Below are 25,381 nucleotides of genomic sequence, written 5' to 3' on the forward strand. Positions count from 1 at the left end.
ATCCCCAGCCCTTCTATCAAGGTTTTATTTCTTCATTTCTCTATTTTTTTTTCTTTTGTATCAGGGATTGAACCCACGGTCACTTAATCACTAAACCACATCCCTAGCCCTTTTTGTTTGTTTGTTTTTGTTTTGATGCTGGGGATTGAACCCAGGGCCTGTGTATGCAGGCAAGCACTCTACCAACTGAGCTATATCCCCAGCATCCCCAGCCCTTTTAAAACTTATTTTTAAAATTTGTAAACATTTTTTTTAGTTGTAAATGAACATAATACCTTTATTTTATTTATTTATTTTTATGTGGTGCTGAGGATCAAACCCAGTGCCTCATATATGCTAGGCAAGTGCTCTACCACTAAGCTACAACCCTAGCCCTATTTTTCAAAATTTTGAACAGGATCTCACTAAGTTGCTTAGGACATTGCTAAGTTGCTCAGGCTGGCTTTGAAACTGTGATCCTCCTGCCTCAGCCTCCCAAACTTTTGGGATTACAAATGTGCACCACTTCTCCCAGCAAGGTTTTATTTCTTAAGGGTAGAGAACATGTCTTCTAATTTTTGTTTTGTAAAAGAGATGCATAATGTTATTAGGTTCTTTATAATAAAAATAACCTTTCTAGAAATGAGCGTAATTATAGAGGTTTGATTCTATCTTTGGTTCAGGTGTTAGATCATTGATGTCAGGGAAATTTTTTTCAAGAAATATACTGTTCTACAGAGACAAGATCCCTGAATATATCTCATATGCCTATGTAATTTAAAATTATACCTGTGGGCTGGGGTTGTGGCTTAATGGTAGAGCATTGAGCGCTTGCCTAGCACATGTGAGGCATTGGGTTCAATCTCCAGCACCACACACACACAAAAAAAAAAAACTAAATAAAGGTATTGTGTCCATCTAAAACTAAAAAAAAAAAAAAAAGTTTAAAAAAATTAAACTAAAATTATACCTTGCTAAGTAAAACAAGTTGCTTCATAATTGCTTGGAACTGCTCAGAAATTATAGCCTAAATTAGAAGCTATAACATATTGTTAGTAGACTACAGAATGTGGATTATGTTCTATTCATTTCTGGGTTTCTTGTTCCTGAACAGTAACCAGAATATAGTAGTTGCTCAATATTGTTTGTCTCATTAATATCCATTAAATTAGACTAGCAGAAATACAGTTCATTACTTTCATTTTCTGGCATTATTCTGTGTGATTCTCAATATTTCAGCTGCAAAATTTTAGGATTGATTATAAAAGGATTTTCACAGAAGTCTTGGGGTTTTTTTCCTTTTAATTTGGTTGTTTTGTTAATTTAGAAGCATCCTCAAAAATCTATTTATTTAAATGATTTATTATTTCTCATTGATTGAAATTTTTTAAAAGAAACAATTTTCTCCACATTTTTTATTGGTCATTGATTGAAATTTTGTGTGTGTGTGTGTGTGTGTGTGTGTGTGATGCTGGGGATTGAACTCAGGGTGATGCCTGTGCTAGGCAAGTGCTACCGTTGAGCCCCACCCCCGGCCCTTATTGTTACTATTGATTTAATCCTGATGCATGGATTTAATAGAGTATGTTTATATATTTGTTAGCAGGGCCACTATCAGCACTCTTTTTCTCCTAGTCTCCATTCATTGATTTATAATCACTTAAGTGGTAATAGCTGTTTATTGCTTTGTAACAAATTACCGTAAACTAGGGGCTTAAAATAACACACACTTATGATCTCAACATTTCCTTAGGTGAGGAATCTGGGCACAGCTTAGCTGGGTCCTCTTCCCGGCGTCTCAGAAGGCAGGCTGTATTCCTGTTCAGATTTCAGGGTCCTTTTCCAATCTCATGTGGTTGTTGACAGAATTCAGTTCCTTCCAGTTGGAGGACTGGAGTCCTTGTATAATTCCTGGCTGTCAGCTGTGGGCTGCTATTAGCTTCTAGAGGCCATCAGAGTTTCCCTACCACCAGCCCTCACTACGTGGCACATGGCTTCAAGGCTAGCAGGTGACTTTTCAGTCAGCTAAGGTTTGAAGTCATAGGTAATGTCACATAACCACAGGAGAGACTATACCATCATCTTTGCTACATTGCGAATCACAGGTTCTGCCTGAACTTAAGGAAATAGCATTATATAACGGTCTGACTCATTCGTGGTTACCTTAGGGTATGTCCACCAAGTAGGTGATTTCATCCCCTTGATAACCTTCTGGACTCACTGGTCAGTAACACTTTGTTTAAGCATTGCAGTCAGCTCCTCAGTCGACTCTAGGCCAAGAACAAGTTCAAAATTTAGGCATTTTTCTTTTCATCATAAATTGTAGAAACACTGTGAAATTATTTTGCATGCATTAAAATTTTCTTTATACTGTATTTAAAGTAAGATGTTTTATAAGTAGAAAATTGATGAAAAATAGTCCTAGAGTCTGCTTTAGGGAAGCAGAATAGCCAACTTCACTCTCTTTCCTCTTCTTGTTAGAATGAAATTTATAGGTGGGAAGAAGAAACTCCAACTGGAGTCCATTTTAATTAATGGCAATACTGCTTCTGTGGCTTGAGCCTATCATTTTAGGCTCAGTATCCTCGGTGGTCGACTGCTGAATACTGCATCAGAAAAACTAACACTTACGTTTAGATTTACAGAAGGTCAAATCTCATTCCCCACATTCTCATATTTGGAGTTCAGAGACATGGATCTTCATTCTGTACCCCACCTCTAGCCTTTTGAAAAGCATCCCACAGGGTGCATGGTAAATTTGGATGGCCCTTGAAAAATCAGAAGACTCATAGCAGCATAGGGTACTATGGTAGTGTTTGACCTTCTTCATGATGTTAATCACATCTGATTTCCATTATGAAATTATTGATTTTCAGTTGTATTATCCATTCAGCCGTGGGCAGTAGTTTTTTTTGTTTGTTTGTTTGTTTTTTTGTCATTGTTGTTGAACAGAGTTGGGGATTGACTCAGGGCCTGCCACTTGCTAGGCAAGTGTTCTACCACTGAGCTACACATTCAGTATCTTTTTTTCAGTGATAGTCCTGGGTATTGAACCCATGGGCACTTTTTCCATTGAACTACATCCCCGCCCCCTTTTTTATTTTTTATTTTGATATAGGGTCTCACTAAATTTCCCTGATTCTCCTGCCTCAGATTCCTGAGTAGCTGGGATTGTAGTCATGCACCACTGTGCCTGGCCTGCATGTGCCTGGCCTGCAATATCTCTCTCTCTCTCTCTTTTTTTTTTTTTTTTTTTTGTACCAGGGATTGAATTCAGAGGTTCTCAAATACTGAGCCACATCGCTAGCTTCTTTTACTTTTTATTTTTGAGATAGGGTCTTGCTAATTTGCTCAGGGCTTTGCTAATTTACTGAGGCTAGCTTTAAACTTGTGATCTTGTGATCTTCCTGCCTCTGCCTCCCAAACTGCTGGGATTACAGGCATGTGTCACTGTGCCTGGCTGCAGTATCTTTTAATATTGAGTGCTTGGATGACAGAGGTACAGAATTTAAACTTATCATAATAGTAAATATTAAAATAATGGCATAGTATTCATCAAACTTGTTCACAGAAGTTCTGCTACATGTACACACCATTGCAATTTCAGTTACCCTCACTGCCTCTTTTTCATTATCATGTTCTCCCTCTAGACTGGCTGTTTGGCATATAAACATGTGTTAATGTCTCCTACCTTTAAAAATGCACACACACAAAAAAAAAAAGCCAGGTGTGTTGGCATACTTCTATAATCCCAACTACTAAAGAGGCTGAGGCAGAGGATCACAAGCTCAAGGCCAACCTGGGCAACTTAATGACAACCTATCTCAAAATAAAATTAAAAAGTCTAAGGACGTAGCTCAGTAGTAGAGTGCTTGTCTAGATTTGTGAGGGCCTGGATCATCCCCAGTACTATAAAAAACCAAATGAATGAACCAATTAAAAACACAAGGAAGCTACAGCCTTCCCTTGACTCACCTTGTCTTGATTTGTTCCTGGGATTTGTTTTAACCAGGCATGGCAAGGTGAGAGAAATGGAGACAGCTGCCTTTGAAAGAAGAGTTAATTTCTTATAGTGTTCAAGAAGAAGGGGCACACCGTGCCACACAAGGCCATGTGGAGAAGCTTCTGGCTCAATCAGGAGGCAAAAGGAACAAGGGGAAAGAATGGCTCAGAGACTTTGTAGTGATTTTCACAGGAAGAAATGGGCGAGTCAGGGTAGGCCAGTTTGAGCAAGCTTGGAATAGGATAGTGTGAATAATTTCAGCAAGCTCTGGGTATCGGGGTGGCCCTAGTCATCCAGGACCTGGCCCTGGGGTGATTCCGGACAGGGGAAATATTGGCTTGCTGTGTGAGTTAAAGGAGGTGGTTGGGGATGTGAGCTTTGGATTGGTTGGCTTGCATGTGAAAGGCAAGGCGTGTTCACCACAGTTATTATCTCTGGGGAGTAGCTAACCGGGAGGAGCAGTCTCGTTCTCAGGCTGTCACATATAAAAAACAGAATATAAAAAACATTATTTATACACCATTTCTTTTAGCACCTGCTGTACTTCTTTGCTCTCCTTCAATGATAAGACGTCACAGAGTTTGTGGTTGCTGCTTTTACTTCCTCTCCATTTCCTCTCTAACCTTCTCCCTCCATGAGTCACCCTTGGCCTCTCATTTCTCAAAGATTATTCCTCTCTCCTGAAATCCTTTTTCTTGGTTCCCCAGTTTGGTCCCAGTCTCCTTTGTGGATGTTTGTTTTACTTGATATTTACAAGTCAAGTTCCTGTTCCTGGGCTGGGTCCCGATCCCCCCCATCCACATTCTCCTGTGGCGATTCCTGTAAGTCTTGGAGTTTTAAGTACCATCTCTATGCTAGCAACTCCTCACTGTATATTGTATATTTCCAGTGTAGAGTCCACATCCATGTACCCAGCTACCTATCTGAGTCCTCCTCTTGAGTAACTCAAGGAATCTCAAATGTAACCTAACCTGATCAAAACACAGTTCTACTTTCCAAACCTTCCTCCTGAATCTGAACCACTACAGTGTCTCCACTATCACGGTTAATAGGCCCACCATCCACTTGCTCAGACCTAAAACTGGTCTTTATCCCCAAATCTCCTTTTTCCCTAAAACCTGATACCAGTTTATGGGAAATTCCTGTTGACTCCACTTCCAAAATAAAAGGTCTATTTTTTTTTAATGTGTACTACCATAAATCTAAGCTAGCAGCATTTCTGTCCTACTCAGGCTATAATAGCCTCGTCTGACTATTATTTTTGGTCCCACTCTTGCCTTCCTTTACTCTAATCTCCAAAGAGTGACCACAGTGATCTTTTTAAGATGCATTTTAGCCAGACTTGGTGGCCCACACCTAAAGACCCAGCTACCCAGGAGGCTGAGATGGGAGAATCACTGGAGCACAAGAATTTGAAGCTAGCCTGATCAATATAATAAGACCCTGTCTCAAAAGTAAATAAACTAAAATTAAAAGTAAGTGAATATGTAAAAATGCATTTCAATTGAGAATAGGCAAACTGATCAATAGAATAGAATTAAAAATACAGAAATGAACCCAAACATCTGTGGCAAATTAATTTTTGACCAGTGTGTCAAGACCTTCAATGGGGAAAGAATAATCTCTTCAATAGTTGGTGCTGGGACAACTGGATATTTGTGTGCAAAAGAATGAATTTGGGGGGCTGGGGATGTAGCTCAGGGATAGAACGTTTACCTGGTATGCACAAGGCCCTGGGTTCCATCTCCAGCATCACACACAAAAAGAAAGAAAGAAAGGAAGGAAGGAAGGGAGGGAGGGAGGAAGGAAGGAAGGAAGGAAGGAAAGAAAGGAAGAAAGAAAAGAATGAAGTTGGAGCCCTACCTCACACCATACAAAAATGTACTCAAACATTCGGCTGGGGGTGTAGTTTAATGATAGAGAATTTGGCTAGCTTGCAGGAGATCCTGGGTTCAAAAACACTGGGGAGAGGGGATAAGGAATTGAAAAGACATTTCTCCAAAGAAGATATACAGATGGCTGATAAGCACTTGAAAAGATGCTCAACATCATAGGGAAATGCAAATAAAAAACATAATGAGAGCTTTTCGGCCAGAACCGCCATCTTTCAGTAATTCGCCAAAATGACAAACACAAAGGGAAAGAGGAGAGGAACCCAATATATGTTCTACAGGCCTTTTAGAAAACATGGAGTTGTTCCTTTGGCCACATATATGCGAATCTACAAGAAGGGTGATATTGTAGACATCAAGGGAATGGGTACTGTTCAAAAAGGAATGCCCCACAAATGTTATGGCAAAACTGGGAGAGTCTACAATGTTACCCAGCATGCTGTTGGCATTGTTGTGAATAAGCAAGTTAAGGGCAAGATTTTTGCCAAGAGAATTAATGTGTGTATTGAGCATATTAAGCACTCTAAGAGCCGAGACAGCTTCCTGAAACGTATGAAGGAAAATGATCAGAAAAAGAAGGAAGCCAAAGAGAAAGGAACCTGGGTTTAGCTGAAGCGCCAGCCTGCCCCACCCAGAGAAGCACATTTTGTGAGAACAAATGGAAAGGAGCCTGAACTGCTGGAAACTTTTCCCTATGAATTCATGGCATAATAAATGTTAAAAAAAATAATAATAAAAATGAGATACTACCTCACACCCACTAGATGGCTATAATAAAAAAGTAGACAATAACAAGTATTATTGATGATACTGATAAATTGGAACCCTCATACATCGTTAGTGAGAATGTAAAATGGTATAAATACTGTGCAAAGTGTTTTGGTATTTTCTCATGAAGTTACTACGATTTGACTTTCTAGTTGTGTATGTATACAAAACCTTTTACCTGTAGGTTCATAGCAGCATTACTCATAATAAACAGAAAGTGGGAACAACTCATATGTCCATCAAGAGATGAATAGGGGGTGCTGGGGTTGTAGCTCGGTGGTAGAGCACTTGCCTTGCATGCATAGGGTCCTGGGTTTGATCCTCAGCACCATATAAATAAACAAAAAATAAAGATATTGTGTTCATCTACAACTAAAAAAATATTTTTAAAAAATGGATGAATGGGCCAGGCGCTGTGGTGCACACTTATAATCCCAGTGGTTCTGGAGGCTGTGACTGGAGGATCGCGAGTTCAAAGCCAGCCTCAGCAATTCAGTGAGATCTTGTCTCTAAATAAAATACAAAATAAGGCTGGGGATGTGGCTCAGTGGTTGAGTGACCCTGAGTTCAATTCCAGGTACTAAAAGAGAGAGAGAGAGAGAGAGATGAATGGGCAAACTGTGTTCCATCCAATATAATGGAATAAAAAGGAATGAAATACTGATACATGCTACAACTTAGATGCTTAGATGAACCTTAAAATATTCTGTGGATGAAAAGTCCAATATGGACTCAGTGGGCTGAAATCAAAGTATCAACATAGGGCTATTTTCTTTCTGGAAACTGGGGAGAATCTGTTTCCTTATTGCTCTCAGCATATTGAGGTTGTCTGCATTCCTTGGCTCAGAGTCCTTTTCTCCATGTTCCGGGCCAGGAACATAGCATCTCTCTGATCTTTACATCATCACAGCTCTTCCTCCAACCACAACCAGGAAAGATTTTCCATCTTTAAGGGCTCATCTGATACATTGGGCCCACTGGGTAATCCAGGTCATTCTCCCCTTCCCAAGGTTTTTAACCTTAATCATATCTACAGAGTTATTTGTTCCATGAAGGTAACGTATTCAGAGTTCTGGAAGATTAGCATGTGGACATCTTTGGGGGCCATTATCCTGCCAATGAGTTTCTGTCACAGGCAAGCAAAAGTTAGGTTTGTCCTCACAACTTACAAGAGTTAGCTCCTACTTGTCTCTTTAACTTTCCTCATAACTCGCTCCCTCACCCATTACCCTGGCCTCAAATAGCCAGGAGTTCTCACAGGGCCTTTGCACTTTTTTGTCTTATAATTTCTCATTAAATTATATCTTTCTTCAGCCTTTTTTTCTTTGTTGACTTAATGTCATTCCAATCTCAGATTTGATGTCACCTCAAAGACACACAAACTCCAATAAGCCACCTAACCATCACTCTGTCATGACCCAAATTAAAGTCACCACAAGGTACCTGCCACAGCTGATGGATTTCTTGTTTGTGTATTTGCCCTTATCCCATCCATCATAAATGTCACATGAGTAGAAACTCAATTGCCTGTGTCTGTGTGACATTGGAATGGTGTGGCACATAGTAGGTACTTAGTAAACACCTGCTCAGCTAATGTCATGACACTGGGGTAGGATGGCTAATGTTTCTGCTTATAGTGTAAATACATTTTTCAAATCATTGGACCTTGAAATTTCATAGTTTTTAATGAGTTGAATATTTAGACTTGCATTGTTTAAATATCTACCTATAAAGGGGAATGTTTGACTATTTGTACAGTTGTCCTTCAGATGTTCAGTTACTTTATGTAAAATGATATGTGGTATCTGCATATAATCTACACACATCCTCCTGTAGACTTTAAATCATCTCTTGATAACTTATGATACCTAATATATTATAAATACTATGTAAATAAATGTATTATTTAGGGAATAATGACAGTTTACGAGAGGTCACAAAATGACTATATATTTTTTAAAATATTTATTTATTTATTTTAGTTTTAGGCAGACACAACATCTTTGTTTGTATGTGGTGGTGAGGATCGAACCTGGGCCGCACGCATGCCAGGCGAGCACGCTACTGCTTGAGCCACATCCCCAGCCCAAATGACTATATTTTTGAAGCCAAAGTCTGTACATGTTCGCTACAAATGAAAATATTTTTTCAACTATTTTCTACCTTCAGTTAGTTTAATCTACAGATGCAGAAACCACAGATCTAGAGAGCCAACTATACATTGCTTTATTTTAATATTGCACAAAACAAATTCATATGAAGTGCTTTTGCCAAGTATCTTCATAAGAGGAGTTTTTAGTGGTCAGAACTGGCAGGATGGGTTTGATTTCTCAGTATGGAGAATCTTTGCTCTCATGGACAACCTGACCACTCTCTTGTTCTCACATTTACCTCTGTTACCTATCTTTCAGAAAGCATGCTCTGAATTGCCATCGGATGAAGCCTGCCCTCTTCAGTGTGCTCTGTGAGATCAAGGAAAAGACAGGTAGGCCATTTCAAAGACACTTCTGTGTGAATCCAGGACCACAACAAGCATGAGCCTCAGGTTCTGGCTTATGTGTGTGGTAGGCAGTTTTACTCATCACATCTCTGGCAGCAGATGGTGGGTATGTTTGTTTCTGCCTTATGGGTAGCTGGTCTCTGGTACATCATGGATTTATTTTGCAGTTTTTAACTAGAGAAATACTGTTACAAATAAGTAACAAGCAGCAGTGTTCTAGGAACTAAGAGGTACTATGACCTTCATTTGTGTAGAAAAAAGGAAGATGGCAGAATTAGAAAAGTAGAATAATAACATTTTTTTTTTTGCCTTTTTTAAGCTTCCAAGATAATCCCCATGGAAGACTTTTACCACTGCAGATTGTTTTATTTTAAAAATATATATCAGGGGCTGGGTTTGTAGCTCAGTGGTAGAGCGCTTGCCTCATACACATAAGGCACTGGATTCAATCCTCAGCACCACATAAAAATAAATAAATAAAATAAATATATTAATTAAAAAATTTTTAAAAAAATTTTGTTTTGAAGTTTTTACAGACTTACAGAAAAGTTGAAAAAATAATACAAAGAGGTATTGTGTACTCTTTTCCTAGCTTCCTTTAATGTCTTTCCTTTAGAAATCAGTATAATTAATGAAACCAGGAACTAACCCTTGGTACAGTAAATACTCTTTAACTAAACACAGACTTCATTCATAGTTACTCTTTTTTTTTTTTTTGGTACAGGGGATTGAACTCAGGAGTACTTTACCACAAGCTGCATCCCTACCCCTATTTATTTTTGAGACAGGGTCTTGCTAAGTTGCTTAGGACCTTGCTAAATTGCTGAGATCAGCCTCAAACTTGTGAACCTCCTGACTCAGCCTCTTGAGTCACTGGGATTATAGGCACAGACTATCACACCCACCTAATACTTACCTCTTTGGGCCCAGGATCCTGCCCAGCATCCCATATTGCATTTAGCCATGTCTCCTCTGATCTGTGACAGTTCCTTAGTTTTTCCCTCCATGACTTTGACACATTGGATGAGAGCTGCTCAGCTATTTTGTAGAATGCCCATCAAAGTGGTTTTCTCATGATTAGACTGAGGTTGTATATTCTTTGGCAGGAATCCCATGCTTCTTCAGTGCCTTGGGAGTAAGTGCTGTCAATATTTCCTGTCACTGATGGTCTTGACCTTGATCACTTGGTCAAGTTTAATTCTAATTTGAAGTTAGTTTATAAGAGAGATCACAGAATGAGATGAATATGTTATTGAAGCCAAAGTTCACTGCTGAAAGGTTGTCACTTGATTTCTTAGAATGAGTTCATCTCTTGAGGTCAGTTATTTGAATTTTGTATGTTACCTTAAAGCATGGCATTTCAGATATCCTGGGGCTGATAGAAATGTGTACATTATACAAAAAAAGTATTTTTTTTCCTCTGAACACAATTTTAATGCAAGATTGACATGTATTTAACAGGTACAGTGGCTAAGAGCAATGATAGGGCCTGAATTTTGACTTTGCCTTTAGCTGCATGATCCTCACATGTGACTGAACCTTTCTCTGTCCTTGCTCTTCCTTTTTGATTTGGGAACAGTGATTATAGTTTGCTCATAGTTGCTGAGAACTGTTGAGAATTGTGTAAGGTAACCTATGAAGAAATTCAGTTTTAAACCTACATTTAAGTTTTCCTTAAATGCTACAAGGACATTATATTCTTTTAACCCCACATTTCAAGTATTCATGGTGGGGTAAAGTGTACATTACATGCAATATACCATTATAGCTATTTTTTACTGTGTTTTAAGCACTATATGCATACTAATTTGTTTAATAACTCTAGAAGTTACATAAATTATACAGATAGGGAGACTTGAAATAAGAATGGTACTTGCCCAAAAGCACATAATTAGTAAAAGGGGAGGGTCTAGAATTTCCACTCATTCAGTCTGTGATCAGAGTCGCACCCTTTTTTTGTGTGCGTGTGGTACTGAGAATTGAACCCAGGGGTAATTTACCAGTGAGCTACATCCCCAGCCATTTTAACATTTTTAAATTTTTGAGACAGGGTTTTGCAGAGTTGCTTAGGTCCTCACTAAATTGCTAAAGCTGGCCTTGAATTTACAATCCTCCTACTTCAGCCTCCCAAGTTGCTGGGATTGCAGGTATACACCACTGCACCTGTCTCAGAGTTGCACTCTTGACTAATTTCTCTCATTCTTGAATAAATATTCCTTTCAAGGAGAAAAAGCCAATATTTCAAAAGTTAATTAAACCAGTCAATTCTTAATCTAGTTTTGATTAGATTAATATTGTGACATTTAGATAGATGTCCAGTATACAAGAGTAATCCATGAAGTTCAGTAACCAGCACTGAGGGAAGTTGAGCCTCTGTATTAGTCAGCTTTCCATCACTGTGACAAAATACCTGAGATAAACAGCTTATGAAGAGGAAAGGAGCCAGGCACAGTGGCACATGCCTGTAATCCCAGTGGCTCGGGAGGCTGAGGTAGGAGGATCGAGGGTTCAGAGCCAGCCTCAGCAACAGCAAGGTGCTAAGCAACTCTGTGAGACCCTGTCTCTAAAAAAATACAAAATAGGGCTGGGGATGTAGCTCAGTGGTCAAGTGCCCCTGAGTTTAATCCCTGATACCAAAAAGAAAAAGAAAGGATTATTTTGGCTCACAGCTTCAGAGGTTTCATTTCATGTTTAGTTGGCCCTGTTGCTTTTGGACCTGTGGCAAAGCAGCACATCATTGTGGGAGAATATGTCAGAGGAAATCACTCACCTCATAGCAGTTGGCAAGCAGAGAGAAAGGATGGGACAAGATTTCAATATCCCTTTCAGGGTCACCCTCCCACCTCCATAAGACCAGAAGATTACCAACTAACTCCCGTCTCTCCCAGTAGCACCACAGGGGACAAAGCCTTTGGGGGACACTTTCCAAATCATAGCAGCCTCCATAGCCTTATAGGGATGGACAGGAACATGAAGTTCAGCATCTTGTACTTTCAGTCACCTGAAGATGAAAATTTAACATAGTGGAGAAATATCATATGCTGCTAATATTGTCTGCTTTGCAATGTAGAGTTGATGTAATCCCAAAATGACAGTTGGGCTAAAGTAAGGTGTACAGTTGTCGCCTGAATAAATGAAAGAGCTCTCTAAATGAATTCACTAATGCTATTTCTGTAACCCATTGAATGCCAAATATTTCCACTGTATTCTATCCAAAATTAGCTGATAAGGAATTGAGAATTGAAACTAATTGCTTAAGGGTACTATTGGCAAGTCTAGGAAAAAAATATTTTCTTCCTCTCTTGTCCAAAGCACAAGAAAAGTAAGAGGCTTTGCACCATTCTGTCCTTAGCTCCAGCTCAAAGCCGTCAGTCAGGAATGTTGATGCAGCAAAACAATTATCCATTATTTACTTCATGTCCTGCTCACAATTCCAGATGTAGACATCTGCCTTCCTCCATCCTAACTGTTTCCCTAGAGACCACAAGATCTAAACTGGAAACTGGAAGAATTCCTTTTTATTTGCTTTTCATTTCTGTGTGTGTGTGTGTGTGTGTGTGTGTGTGTGTGCGCGCGCGCGCACGCGCACGCACATACTTTACTGGTAATTGAATCCAGGGCTTTGCATATGCTAGGCAAGTGCTCTACCACTGGGCTACATCCCCAGTCCTTTTTATTAATTTGAGACAGGGTCGTACTAAGTTGCTGAGGCTGACCTTGAACTTGCAGTCCTTCTGCCTCAGCCTCCCAAGTAGCTGGGATTATAGGTGTGTGCCACCATACCTGGCCAGACTTCTTTTTAAAGTTTTCCCTTTTTCTTTGTAATAGGTATTCTATCGGAAGCTCTGAGACGATGTAAAGACTCCATTCCTCATTAACTTTTTTGTTTAATCATTTATTTTGTATCAGGATGGATTCAGAGACCTGTTTTTTCAGAGTCAGGTATCATCATCATTTACTTTGATGCTCAATTGTCCCACATTTGACTAGTGGGAGCCCCTTCAAGCTGGCTTCTTGTCCTTCTGACCCATCTGCATCATCCTTTGAGCACTTCCTTACTGGTGGCCATTACATTTGCCAGGCTCCTATTTTCTGTTTTCTCTGACCCAACTGGCATCAGCTACTTCTCCAAGGAGCCCTGGCTACATTTAGAGTAGATCTTGGTCCTGTATGTGCTTATTGTTCTCAGGGTGTCGCTACTTCCAGACACAGGACACAGAGCTGAGGAGTATTGTGGGTGATATGTATATGTACACACATCTATTTTTATATATCTGTATACATTGAAACTGTATTTGTTCTAATATCTTTAATTCTGGTTCACCACTGCAGTGTTCATTCTGTTTTTCCTCTTTCCCAGTCTGTAACTCCTTTCTCCAGCAAAGAGAACCCCAGTTCTCTTATCCTCAGTGTATTTGCTTAATTGGTCTCCCTCCCACCCTCACCCCTAGGTACACCTCTACTCACATATCCCTCTCTCTGGCCCCATGCCCACCCCCAGGCCACAGCTACTGACAGCTTCCTTGTGACCCCTTTTGGAATGATACCCAGCACCAACTTGTCCTCCACAGACACCCCCTAGTCTGCTAGGCTGTGATGCTTGGAACTTCTCTACCCCGACTCAGATGCCTGTCTCATGTGTATGAATGTCTGGTGACCTAGGAACAAATGTTATAGCTTCCAGCAAATGGAAACACAAAAGTTCAGCTTTCTTAGGGACACACACACAAGCCTCTCACTAGCAATAATTTGGTTTTAAGCAAGTTTGCCTTCAAGCCACTGACAGCACTGGCTGCTAGTGCTTCAGCATTCTGCATGATGGCCTGCAGACAGTGGTCCTGTACCTGCATGAGCCCTGTCTCCCAAATCCTCCTTCCCAGAAACAGCTCTCCTTCTAGGTGTCCAGAAGACACCAAAAAGTTCTCCTTGTGAGAGAACTTCAAATATAGTTAAGAGGACCAGATGCTGGCCACAGTCTCTGCCGAAACCTTGAGGCTAGGTGCCTTGCAGAATTCAGAAGTGTTGGACTTGAGGTTGACAGTCACATTGTTGTTCCTTCTGAGGACTGAGGCATGGTCTGGATTCAAACAGTGGTGTTTGACATGAGAACAGAACATTCTCACATGTTGATGCAGATCAGGCTTTCCCTCCATATGAACTTAGGTGCCACTTTGTGTGGGGCTGAATACCAGAGGCCCCTTTAAGAGCTATCAACTACTCTGGAGACTGCTTTGTCTTCCTGTGCTGTGACTGCCCCCTGTACTGATCCCAAGCATACATCCAGATTCCAGTTGGGTCAGTTCTGTGTTCATCGTGTCTTGCTATGAACCCTTGCTATGCTGTGGGAGCCGAGTAAGCTCCTTGCAGAGAAGTGTAAATAGTTCATAACAAGGAACACCCTGTTACTTCCTGACTGCTGGTGCTGGCCTTGTTAGTGGTTGGCAGGCACAAGCAACTATCTCGCTTCCCTTCCTCATCAGCTAGTCAGATCTGTTGCAGCTGCAAGCTTGTGATCTGTAGGTTCAGCCTCCTGATGGAGACCTCGCGGTGCTCATAGGACCTTCTTCCTGTCCCAGTAGTTACGCTTTGGGCCAGCATGTGACTTCTGATACTCAGATCCCCTTCTTATTGGCTGTATCCATTTTCTTTAGGACTTTTCTAAGAGTGGATTCCCTGGAGCTGGGGAGTTATTTTCCAGATGTCCTTTCCTGGCCCCCAGTCTAATGACTCATAATTCAAGACTCTGATATAACCTGCCAAGTAGCTCAGGGGATTTGTAGACTGGAGCAGTGGTCCCTCCAGGCAGCAATTACACCACCCCATCCAGGAAGGTGGATGTGTCAGATGGTGGTGGCAGCAGTCTTGCAAATAAGGTAAAAGGCTTTTATTTGCTTTAAGTGGGAGGCTATGTAGCAAGTATATCTCAGTAAAGGTGTTATCAGCTTAAGGACTAATGGTGTTAATAGAGGCCCTCTCTAGGATTTGTTTTTGCCTTAAGGCCATAGTACACACTAATTGTACTGGGAACTCCTTTGTTGGGTGGTATATTCTGTATGTTTCCTACCATGTTTTGGAGCTGGGATTTAAACCTAGGATTTTACCACTGCTACATCCCCAACCCCCTCTTTTTTTTTTTTTGAGACAGTGTCTTACTAAGTTGCCAAGGCATCCCTCAAACTTGTGATTCTCTACCTCAGCCCTCCCAATCACTGGGATTACAGGCGTGCACCACTGCACCCAGCTGGAACTACTTTGTTCTTGTAAAGTAACATTTTCTGGCAGCACACACCATGTCCCTGATCTATCATGTGCTTGGCACACAGTGGATACCAGTGAATTTATCAGAAAATACTCAGCAGTCCAATCTAGAACATCATTCACATCAGGTCCTTGGACAGTTTCCTTAGGAGTTGTGAGGGTATCAGCTGACCTGACGACCTTTTTAATTCACAGACTGGAGATTGGCCTCTCACTCTCTCCACCCCCAAAAGACTCAGCTAAATAAAGGCCACACCTTGCAGTGACTATAGCCCAGTTTTGAAGCTTCTAGACTTTTTCTCATGGCTCCCATTAGTTTTCTTTCTTTATTTTTTGGTGGTACTGGGGATGAACCGTGGAGTGCTGTACCACTGAACTACATCCCCAGCCCATTTCGTTTTTAATTTTGACACAGGGTCTCACTAAATTGCTCAGACTGGCCTTGAACTTGTGATCCTCATTCTGCCTCAGCCTCCCGAGTCGCGGGGATTAAAGATGTGTGCCACTGTGCTCAGCAGTGCTGCTTTTCTTTTCTGTGGCTCTTAAAAGTTTGCAAATCCCCCGTGGAGAGGATGGACTCATTTTTCCAGTTATTTGACCCGGCTGTGTTTTCTATTACTGCACCTTGATGTCTTTTCCTTTTCCCTTGAAGCTGACACAAGCAAGGAAAAGAGCCCAGGAAAACAAGCCTAAAAAACTGCACATCATTTTTACTCTGTCAGCAGTTCATGTGGTAGTTTATACTTGATTTTAGCCAAAAGAAGTGATCATGTAGTTTATTACAGAATTGCAGACCTTTAATTACCAAACATGCAAGAATATTAAGATGAAAATAATTTGCGTACTTTGTTCTAATTCCAGCACCTTGAGTTGTGTTGTATTTTAATTAAGGATTAATTTGATATAACTTTGTATATATGATAATACTTTGATTTGATGAGGGTCTAGTGTGTGGCAGCCATGATTTCAGAAACTGATGGGTGTTTGCTAAAGAAATATCTTTTCAGTTGGGTGTAGTGGCACATCTGTAATCCCAGGGACTTGGGAGGCTGAGGCATCAGGATCACAAATTAGGGGCTGGGGATGTGGCTCAAGCGGTAGCGTGCTCGCCTGGCATGCGTGCGGCCCGGGTTTGATCCTCAGCACCACATACAAACAAAGATGTTGTGCCTGCCGAAAACTAAAAAATAAATATTAAAAAAAAATTCTCTCTCACTATCTGTCTCTCTCTCTCTCACTCTCTCTTTAAAAAAAAAAAAAAGGATCACAAATTAGAGGCCATCCTGGGCAATTTATTAATCTCAAAATTAAAAGGGACTGGAGATATAGTTCAGTGGTAGCACACCGCTGGGTTCACTCTTCAGAATGACAAAAAACAAAACAAAAAAACAGAATCCCTTGAAGAATTAATTGTCTTATTACCTTTGGTTCTTTGAGGACAAGGGAAGCTAGAGCTGATGGAAGTTGAGCTAACATTCTGAGCCTTCTACTTTTCCCAGTATCTTTGTTTCACTAGGAGAAAAAAATTAAAAACAACTTAGGTTATGTTCCTGTGTTAGTTTCCTGGGCTGCCATAACAAATGCCACCTATAGAGCTGAGCCTCCCTGCGGCTTCTCTAGCCTGCCAGTCAGGAGCCCTGGGGGAGCTGAGAGGCACATCTGAATTGCTCTTGAACGAGCTACAGGTAATGAGCTTGCTATAATCGATGGCAACAAATGTCTAATGAACACAATTAGGCCAGCATTGGTGCACTGGGAGGACGAACAGCGCTGAGGGAGGGAGCTGCGGGCTGGAGGAGCAGTGACAAAGGGCAGATGACACTGTCCATACAGGTCGAGTGAAGTCCAAGTGCATGTGCTTGGGATATTAAGTTTTGCTCTGACTAATGCATTTATGCTGCAAAAATATATAACTCTAAGGAAATAAGGCATGTAGCATATGATTGCCTCTTCTATGTCACACTTAGGAGATGCACACAGTTAACTACACAGGGCCCCAGCGTGACAGTTGTGTTGTCAGTGCCTGAATTCATTCATATCTGGGCAGTTCTGGTCTTTCACAACTAAAATGCTGTGGAAGTATGTGTCCTAGAAATATGTCTTTGTTTATAGGTGTCCTTGTATGATAAGTTCTCAGAACAGAAATTTGAAGAACAAGTTATGCACGTATTCAGTATCAATCAGCATTTCAAAATTATCCTCCAGAAAGGAGAAGTGTGTGTGTGTGTGTGTGTGTGTGTGTGTAATTTTTTGGGGTACTGAGGATTTAACCTAGGGGTAATTTACCACTAAGTCACATCCCCAGCCCTTTCTTTTCTTTTTTTATTCTTCTCAGCCCTTTTTATTTTTTATTTTAAGACAGAGTCTCAGCTGGGCACAGTGGCACATGCCTGTAATCCCATCATCTTGGGGGGCTAAGGCAGGAGGATCACAAGTTCAAAGTCAGCCTCAGCAACAATGAGGCGCTAAGCAACTCAGTGAGACCCTGTCTCTAAGTAAAATACAAAAGAGGACTGGGGATGGGGCTCAGTGGTGGAGTACCCTTGAATTCAATCCCCAGTACCTGGCCCCCCCCAAAATAAAGAATCTCACTAAGTCACTGAATTGCTTAAGGCCTCTCTAAGTTGCTAAGGCTGGCTTTGAACTGGTGATCCTCCTGCCTCAGCTCCCGAACCACTGGGATTACAGGCATGTGCCACCAAGCCTAGCAGAAAGTCTATATTTTTTTAAGTCCTCAACATCTAGTGTGGTACCTGATTGTGATGAATCCTTAGATATTTGCTGTTGGATAAATAAATAAATAGATAAATATCTAAACAGATAAGTAAGAATCCATGTGCCCAGCAGCAGCCCCTTATCACACACAGGGACACACACTTTCATTAAGCCACATTTTCCATGATTGACAACTCCTTTCCTTAATTCAGTCAAACCTGTAATGGAAAATAGGAAAGTGGCTTCTCATTTGTTTGACCTTCAGATGGGAAGACTATTCTAGATTGCCCTAGTAGGCCCAGACATTTCACAACGGCGCAGAAAAGTGGAAGAGGAAGGCAGGAGAAGGGCCAGATAATGGGCTGTTACATGAGAAGGACTCGTGCTTCTGATGTGGCTTTGAGATGAAAGAAGATAGCCAGAAGGAAAGGAAGAAGACCAGGGAGGGCTTGAAAAGCCAAAAAAAGCAAGGAAACAGACTCTCCCCAGAGCCTCAAAGTCAGGCAGCCCTGCTGGCACTCTGACTTCAGCCCAGTGAGACCCGTATCAGACTTCCGACCCACAGAACTAGGAGATAATGCAGTTACATTGTTTTGTTTTGTTTTGTTTTTCAATATTTTTTTTAGTTGTAGTTGGACACAGTACCTTTATTATTTTTTTTTATTTATTTTTATGTGGTGCTGAGGTTCGCACCCAGGGCCTCACACTTGCTAAGTGAGCACTTTATTGCTGAGCTACGACTCCAGCCCTGCCATTACATCGTTTTAATCTACCAACTTTGTGGTAGTTTGTCACAGCAACAAGAAGAACCTCATGCACTTTAATGTTATTAAAAAGTCTTTGAAAATATGGTTGTGGGTTGATTCATAAGATTATCTTATGAATTTTCCTGTGGATCTACCATAATTTACTTAACCAATTCCATGATCCCATGCATTAGCTGTTTTGGCCACTTCTAATTTGTGTAATTGTTGAACAGACAATCTGGCTAATTTGCACCATGGATGTTCCCTGCTGAGTGCTTGTTAGGTAAATCTGCACCATCTCTGTTGCTATGTTCCACCATCCATTCTGCTTTGAAAATTTAACTGAGTGTATAGATGCTTCTTGCAGTCTTCTAACTTTTCTTAATATTGCTTATTGAAACCTTGAGTAAAGCATAATTTGGAAAAGGATAGGTTGCTATTCTATATTAAGTTTTAGTTTTCTGCAGGGTATGTTATAGTTAAAGCATGGTCCCGGGGTTTCATAAATTGACTTCCAGACCACGCACATATAATTGAATCAAGCCTTTATTGAAGCACACCGGTGGTGACTGACCAGAACATAAAGCTGTTCCTCTGATCAGCCCTGCACAATTGCAAGGGCACTCCTTATAAGCCTGAAAACCACAAAAGGGACATTTGGGGGTCTAGTCAATGCAAGCAAGCTAAGTTACAGCAGGAGAGTGCAGTCAGGTGGCAGGACACTTAGCCAATCACAATTAGCCTAGTCACCCCAGTTCCAGAAACAGAGCCCCATTACCCTAGATACAGAAACAATGCCCCATTAGGTAGTTCCGTGTTCTTAAAGGTTTCTTTTTTTTTTTTAAGAGAGAGAGAATTTTAATATTTATTTTTTAGTTTTCGGCGGACACAACATCTTTGTTTGTATGTGGTGCTGAGGATCGAACCCTGGCCGCACGCATGCCAGGCGAGTGTGCTACCGCTTGAGCCACATCCCCAGCCCTCTTAAAGGTTTCTATAGCAAAAGGGAAAGAACATATTGCCCCAGTCATGACTCTTCTACTTGGCATGGTTGTTTTACAAAATGGAGTTACAAAATGGAGTCACTTTGGCTTGACTATCACAGGTATGGTGGCACATGCCTGTAATCCCAGCAGCTCCAGAGGCTGAGGCAGGAGGATTTCAGGTTCAAAGCCAGCCTTAGCCACTTAGCAAGGCTGTAAGCAACCTAGTGAGACCCTGTCTCAAAATAAAATTAAAAAGGGCCAGGGATGTGGCTCAGTGGTTAAATGCCCTTGAGTTCAATCCCTGGTACCCATTTAAAAAAAAAAAAATTGTGATCTGACCTTAGATATGCTAATTTTTTCATTTTATAATCTGTTGTATGTGTACTTAGCACTAAGTGTTGAAGTGAATATCTCTAAGGAAAATTCTTATTCTATATCCCTTGTGCTCCTTCAGTTTTAACTAGTGAGTTTTTAACAGAAATATTCTGCAGGTCTTTGGGAAATAAGAAAGATACTTGAAAGTTACTAAATAGCTATAAGATATGATTAAACTGAATTGTTGTTTGATTACTTGTCAGTCAGCAGTTGATAGTAGTAAGAAAGCCCATTTCCAAGAAAACATATTTGTTTTTTTGGAAAGGCAAAACTCACTTGATATTACCATCTCCTTCCCCCATGGGAAGGTAGGGGTCTCCCATTCCTTCAGGAAACAGCTGTGCCCTACTCTTCCACCTCTTTCTCTGTAGCCACAGACATTTCTCTGTCATCAAGAAGCAAAGAGCCAGGCATGGTGGCACTGCCTGTATCCCTGCTACCTGTGCGGTAGAGACAAGAGGATCTCTTGAGCCCAGCAGTTGGGGGCCAGCCTGAGCAATGTAGCCAGATCCCGTCTCTTTAAAAACAAAAAGGCAAATAAGACCCAGATGGCCGCAAGACCACCCTCCTCAGGCCTGACCCTCACTCTATAGCACCTGCCGTGGTGTCTCCCTCCCCCCCACTGCATTGCTTTCACATTTCTCTGGAACTTTCTAGACAGATGCTATCCCCACCTACCTCAGCAATTGCTTTTGCAGAAGTTAGTGGTACTCTCCTAATGACTAAGTCCACTTTTTGGCTTTGTTCTCGTTTTTATTTTGAGCCATATCCGCAGCCCTTTTTACTTTTTTTTTTTTTTTTAATTTAGAGACAGAGTCTCACTGAGTTGCTTAGGACCTTACTAACTTGCAATCCTCCTACTTCAGCCTCCCAAGCTACTGGGATTACAAGTGGGTGCCACTGTGCCTGGCTGATTAAACTTGCTTTTTCACCTTCTGACTTTTTCTGTATTTTTCTCAACCTATCTGATAATTTTCTTTCTGTCTCCTTTTTTCCTATCCCTTAAATGTCAGTTTTCCAGCTAGTCCAGGTCAGATAGCTAGGGAGACAGATGTGTATGTATAGATTTCCAAACAAATCTACATGCTGTTCACCTCAAGAACACACCCCCAGCCCAGACTGCCCTGTTAAACCCCCAAGTTAGGGAAGAGCTGCCTCCCAGCCACTGGGACATCTGTGCTTGGCTCAGTCACAGGACCAGCTGAAGCCCCATATTGACCCAGCCCTTCCTACACGACCTGCTGTTCTTCAGTCTCTGACCCCTTGCATCCACCCAGCTGGCTGCCAGTTTTCAACAGCTTCCCCTGTAGTTCAGCCCTTCACTAGTACAGGTCCACTCTCAGCAGAGTGAGCTGGCTTTTCCAGATTACAGGGCCAGTTGTCTTGTTTCCCTGCTTAAAATCTTCCTGTAGGGGGCTGGGGTTGGGGCTCAGTGGTAGAGCGCCAGCCTCGCACGTGTGGGGGCACTGGGTTTGAGCCTCGGCACCACATAAAAATAAAGATATTATGTCCATCTATAACTAAAAACATATTTTAAAAAATCTTCCTGTAGGTTATTCCATCTTTGTTGGGATCATCTTCTTTTTTTAAAAAACAGTTCTGGGGATTAAACTTCAGGGGTGCTCTACCAGTGAGCCATACCCACAGCCCCCCACCTTTTTTTTTAAATAGAATCTTTCTGAGTTGCTGAGGTTGGCCTCAAACTTGCAATCCTTCTGCCTCAGCCTCCCAGGTAACTGGGATTTCAGGTGGGTGCCAGGACCTTCTTGTTGTTGTTGTTATTGTATTTATTATACCTTTATTTTATTTATTTATTTATTTATTTTTATGTGGTGCTGAGTATGGAACCCAGTGCTTCACATATGCTAGGCAAGTAGTCTATCCCTGAGGTACAACCACAGCCCCTACTGGGACCTTCTTTTTTTATTAATTTTTAAAATTAGTTATACATGACAGTAGAATACACTTTGATACATCATATATAATGGAGTATAATTTCTCATTCGTCTGGTTATACGTGATGCAGAATCCCACCGGTCACTTAATTATATGTGTATGTAGGGTAATAATGTCTGATTCATTCTACTACCCTATTGCTGGGACCTTCTTGATCAAGCATTTCTTCTCCAGCTTTCTAAAAGCAGTCTGCACAGAGGCATACAGCAGGCCCCCACCAACACAGTTCTATGTCTGAATCCAGCCACACCGCCAATGCCAGACTGCCACTTGCCTTTATATTCATGTCAACATCCAAAATGCATTCTCCTGCCCAGTACTTTGGAGACTTGGCTCAGGAGTTCAGACCTCCTCAGTACCAGGCACCTTCCCCACCTACCCTGCTCAGCCCTGACCCTGTGCTCTCAGTGGAGTTCCGCCCACGCAGGCTGCACTGAGCTGATCTGCCTCTCCCCAGCCCATGCTCTATTACTGAAGATGGCATTTGGACCACTGTCACCAAGGGTTACTAGGTGTCTGTTATCAAATTTGATAATAAAACAAAGTGTTTCTTTTCCCCAAATGGACATGTTTTGCCATGGCACCAGTGCTGCCTACTTTGGTTTGTTTTCTCTGCAGGGAACATATTCTGATCTGCTCTGTCTCTCTTATCTAGTGGTAAGCATCCATGGCATTCAGGAAGAGGATCCCCCCGATGCTCAGCTCATGAGGCTGGATAACATGCTGCTGGCTGAGGGTGTGTCCAGACCGGAGAAGAGAGGAAGAGGAGGATCAGCAGCGGTGGCCAGCACAGCAACACCAGGTGGCTGTCCAAATGACAATAACATTGAGCACTCTGACTACAGGGCCAAGCTGTCCCAGATCCGACAGATTTACTACTCTGAGCTAGAGAAATATGAACAGGTGATCTTTCTGCATGGAAGAGTTTCTATCATGTGAATGCGCATTTGTCAAAGCAAAACATGGGACATTAACCTCCTTTCTTTTGTGGCACAGAACAGGGAGAACACGCAGTTGGTCACTACAGTGGTGGCTGATTTTACTTAAAGCCCTTTTCATTTACTTCTCAGAAACCAGCCTGTATATGACCATGGAGGTTGGCAGGTGGCTGGTCAGGTGTGGAACCTGCCACCCCACACCATCCTGCTGCTCAGTCATAGGCTGGCATGTCTGTGTCCCCATCCCAGGCCTGCCGTGAATTCACTGCACATGTCACCAGCCTTCTCCGGGAGCAGAGCAGGATGAGGCCTGTGTCCCCCAAGGAGATCGAGCACATGGTTGGCATCATACATGGCAAATTCAGCTCCATCCAGATGCAACTGAAGCAGAGCACCTGTGAGGCTTTGATGACCCTACGCTCAAGGTTCCTTGATGCCAGGTCAGGGATTCCAGCTGCCCAAGACCCTGTGGGTTCATCCTCAAGAAGATGAGTGGAATCAGTGCATGTTTGGATTTTTCTTTTTCTTTTTCTTTTTTCCTGTGTGTGTGTGTGTGTGTACATGTATGTGGTGCTGGAGATAGAATCCAGGGCCCTGCAGAGGCAGAGCAAGTGCTCTACCACTGAGCCACACCCCCAGCCCCTGGTTTGAATATAAGACCATTCTGGAGGTTCTGGCTGCAGACTGCGGGTACAGGCCTCATATCATCTCTTTGGAAGAAGACCCAAAGTATTGATTGCTGTTTGTAAATTGCTAGAAGCATAGTTAGGAATAGGGGCTGTTATCAATGCAGACTGAGACTGTCTGTCTTTACAGGCATAAGCGGCGGAATTTCAGCAAGCAGGCAACAGAAGTGCTGAATGAATATTTTTATTCCCACTTGAGCAACCCTTACCCCAGTGAAGAAGCCAAAGAAGACCTAGCCAGGAAGGGTGGCATCACAGTATCCCAGGTGATGTCCTCCCCTGCATGGCCTACCGCACCTGGAAGGTGTGGAAAGTTTAGTCCCATTGGAAGGATACAAAGGGAAGTCAATCAAATGTGTGGATCAGGAGTTGAGGGACCAGACTCAAGGTCACTCTAGATGGGCTTAGATCCCAGCTGTACACTACTGAATGTGGGACTTGGGCAGGTGCTCTTCCCCCTCATGTGTGAGACAGGGATGCAGATGCACCTTGCAAGGCATAGGGACCCCTGAGGAATGCCAGTGGGGTATGAGCCATCTTAATTGATAGCTGGTAGAATGTGAGGTTCCCGAGGGGTGGGACTGAATGTTCTTTGGGCTGGGGGTATAGCTTGGTAGTTGAGTGCTTGCCTAGCTTGTGTGAGGCCCCCAATTCCATCCCAGCACCACAAAAAAAAAAAAAAAAATACAAGTGGTCCCTGATGCAATACAAGTAGAATATGAGGTCTTTAAGGTGATGCTGTGGAGTATAAGGCCCCTGACCCTGTGCCCTGGCATTTGGCCAACTGTCTCCTCTGTGGAATTGAGGACAGAGGAGGCCAAGAAAGACTTTATAGTGGGAACAGTTAGTCCAGCAGCCTACGAGCAGTGAATGTGACCAGGCCGCACTCACTGGCAGCCTGAGTGTGCAGAGTGTGACCTTCCATGGCATTCCTCCTCATGCAGGCACCATCCCACTGCCACTATGGCAGCAGTGATGACAGGCAGCTGGCACTTGGCTCACTGAATGTCCCCACAGTCCTCTGACATTGGGACCCCCTCTCCCTGCTTTGCAGTTAGAGGAGCTAAGTTTTTAGCCCTTAGCCACCACACTCAGACCCCAATTCAGGCTAAGTCTATCTGCATCTCTGTGACAGAGCACTCAGGAGCCCCTCAAGGTCATTTAGGTAGCAAAACATCACAGGGGTCCCAGCCACATCTGACTGGTAACCTGGGTGCTGCTGTGGCATCCTCAGAAACAAGCCCAGAGCTGAAGTAGAAGGCTGTCCCACTGGGTCTTCAAGGCCCCAAAAGAAGCTTGATGTCTGGCTGCTGCTTGGCCAGCCACCAGGAGCAGTAGTCTAAGAAGTATCAGGTGACCTCAGAGCCACTCCAGCTGCTCTAATAATTAGTCTAAAAATCAGTCTCAGGTCTAAATAAGCAGAAGTGTGGAAAGCATTAGCCTGACATGCCAGGGACTCTCCTGCCTGCAGCCTGGACCTTGAGACCCCCCTGCCAGTGGCAGAATTCTGTTCTAGGAGCCTCTTTCCACTTTGGTGCACCCACCAAGTATCAGTGCATCCCCAAATGGCTGACAATTA

At 42.2% G+C, this 25,381-nt stretch overlaps 1 protein-coding gene and 1 pseudogene across 1 annotated transcript in view; both read left to right on the top strand.

Moving 5' to 3' along the window:
* The window catches only part of Pbx4 (PBX homeobox 4), a 35,310-nt gene that overhangs the window by 4,590 nt on the left and 5,339 nt on the right, over positions 1-25,381 (top strand). The window contains exons 2-5 of the mRNA XM_027932311.2: positions 9,054-9,127; positions 22,834-23,081; positions 23,366-23,556; positions 23,933-24,068. Coding sequence (XP_027788112.2) covers positions 9,054-9,127; positions 22,834-23,081; positions 23,366-23,556; positions 23,933-24,068 — 649 coding nt within the window. The remainder of the gene's footprint in view (positions 1-9,053; positions 9,128-22,833; positions 23,082-23,365; positions 23,557-23,932; positions 24,069-25,381) is intronic.
* On the top strand, positions 5,832-6,600 carry LOC114090213 (large ribosomal subunit protein eL21-like; annotated as a pseudogene).

The sequence above is a fragment of the Marmota flaviventris genome, chromosome 1 (genome assembly GCF_047511675.1).
Source record: "Marmota flaviventris isolate mMarFla1 chromosome 1, mMarFla1.hap1, whole genome shotgun sequence".
Classification (NCBI taxonomy): domain Eukaryota; kingdom Metazoa; phylum Chordata; class Mammalia; order Rodentia; family Sciuridae; genus Marmota; species Marmota flaviventris.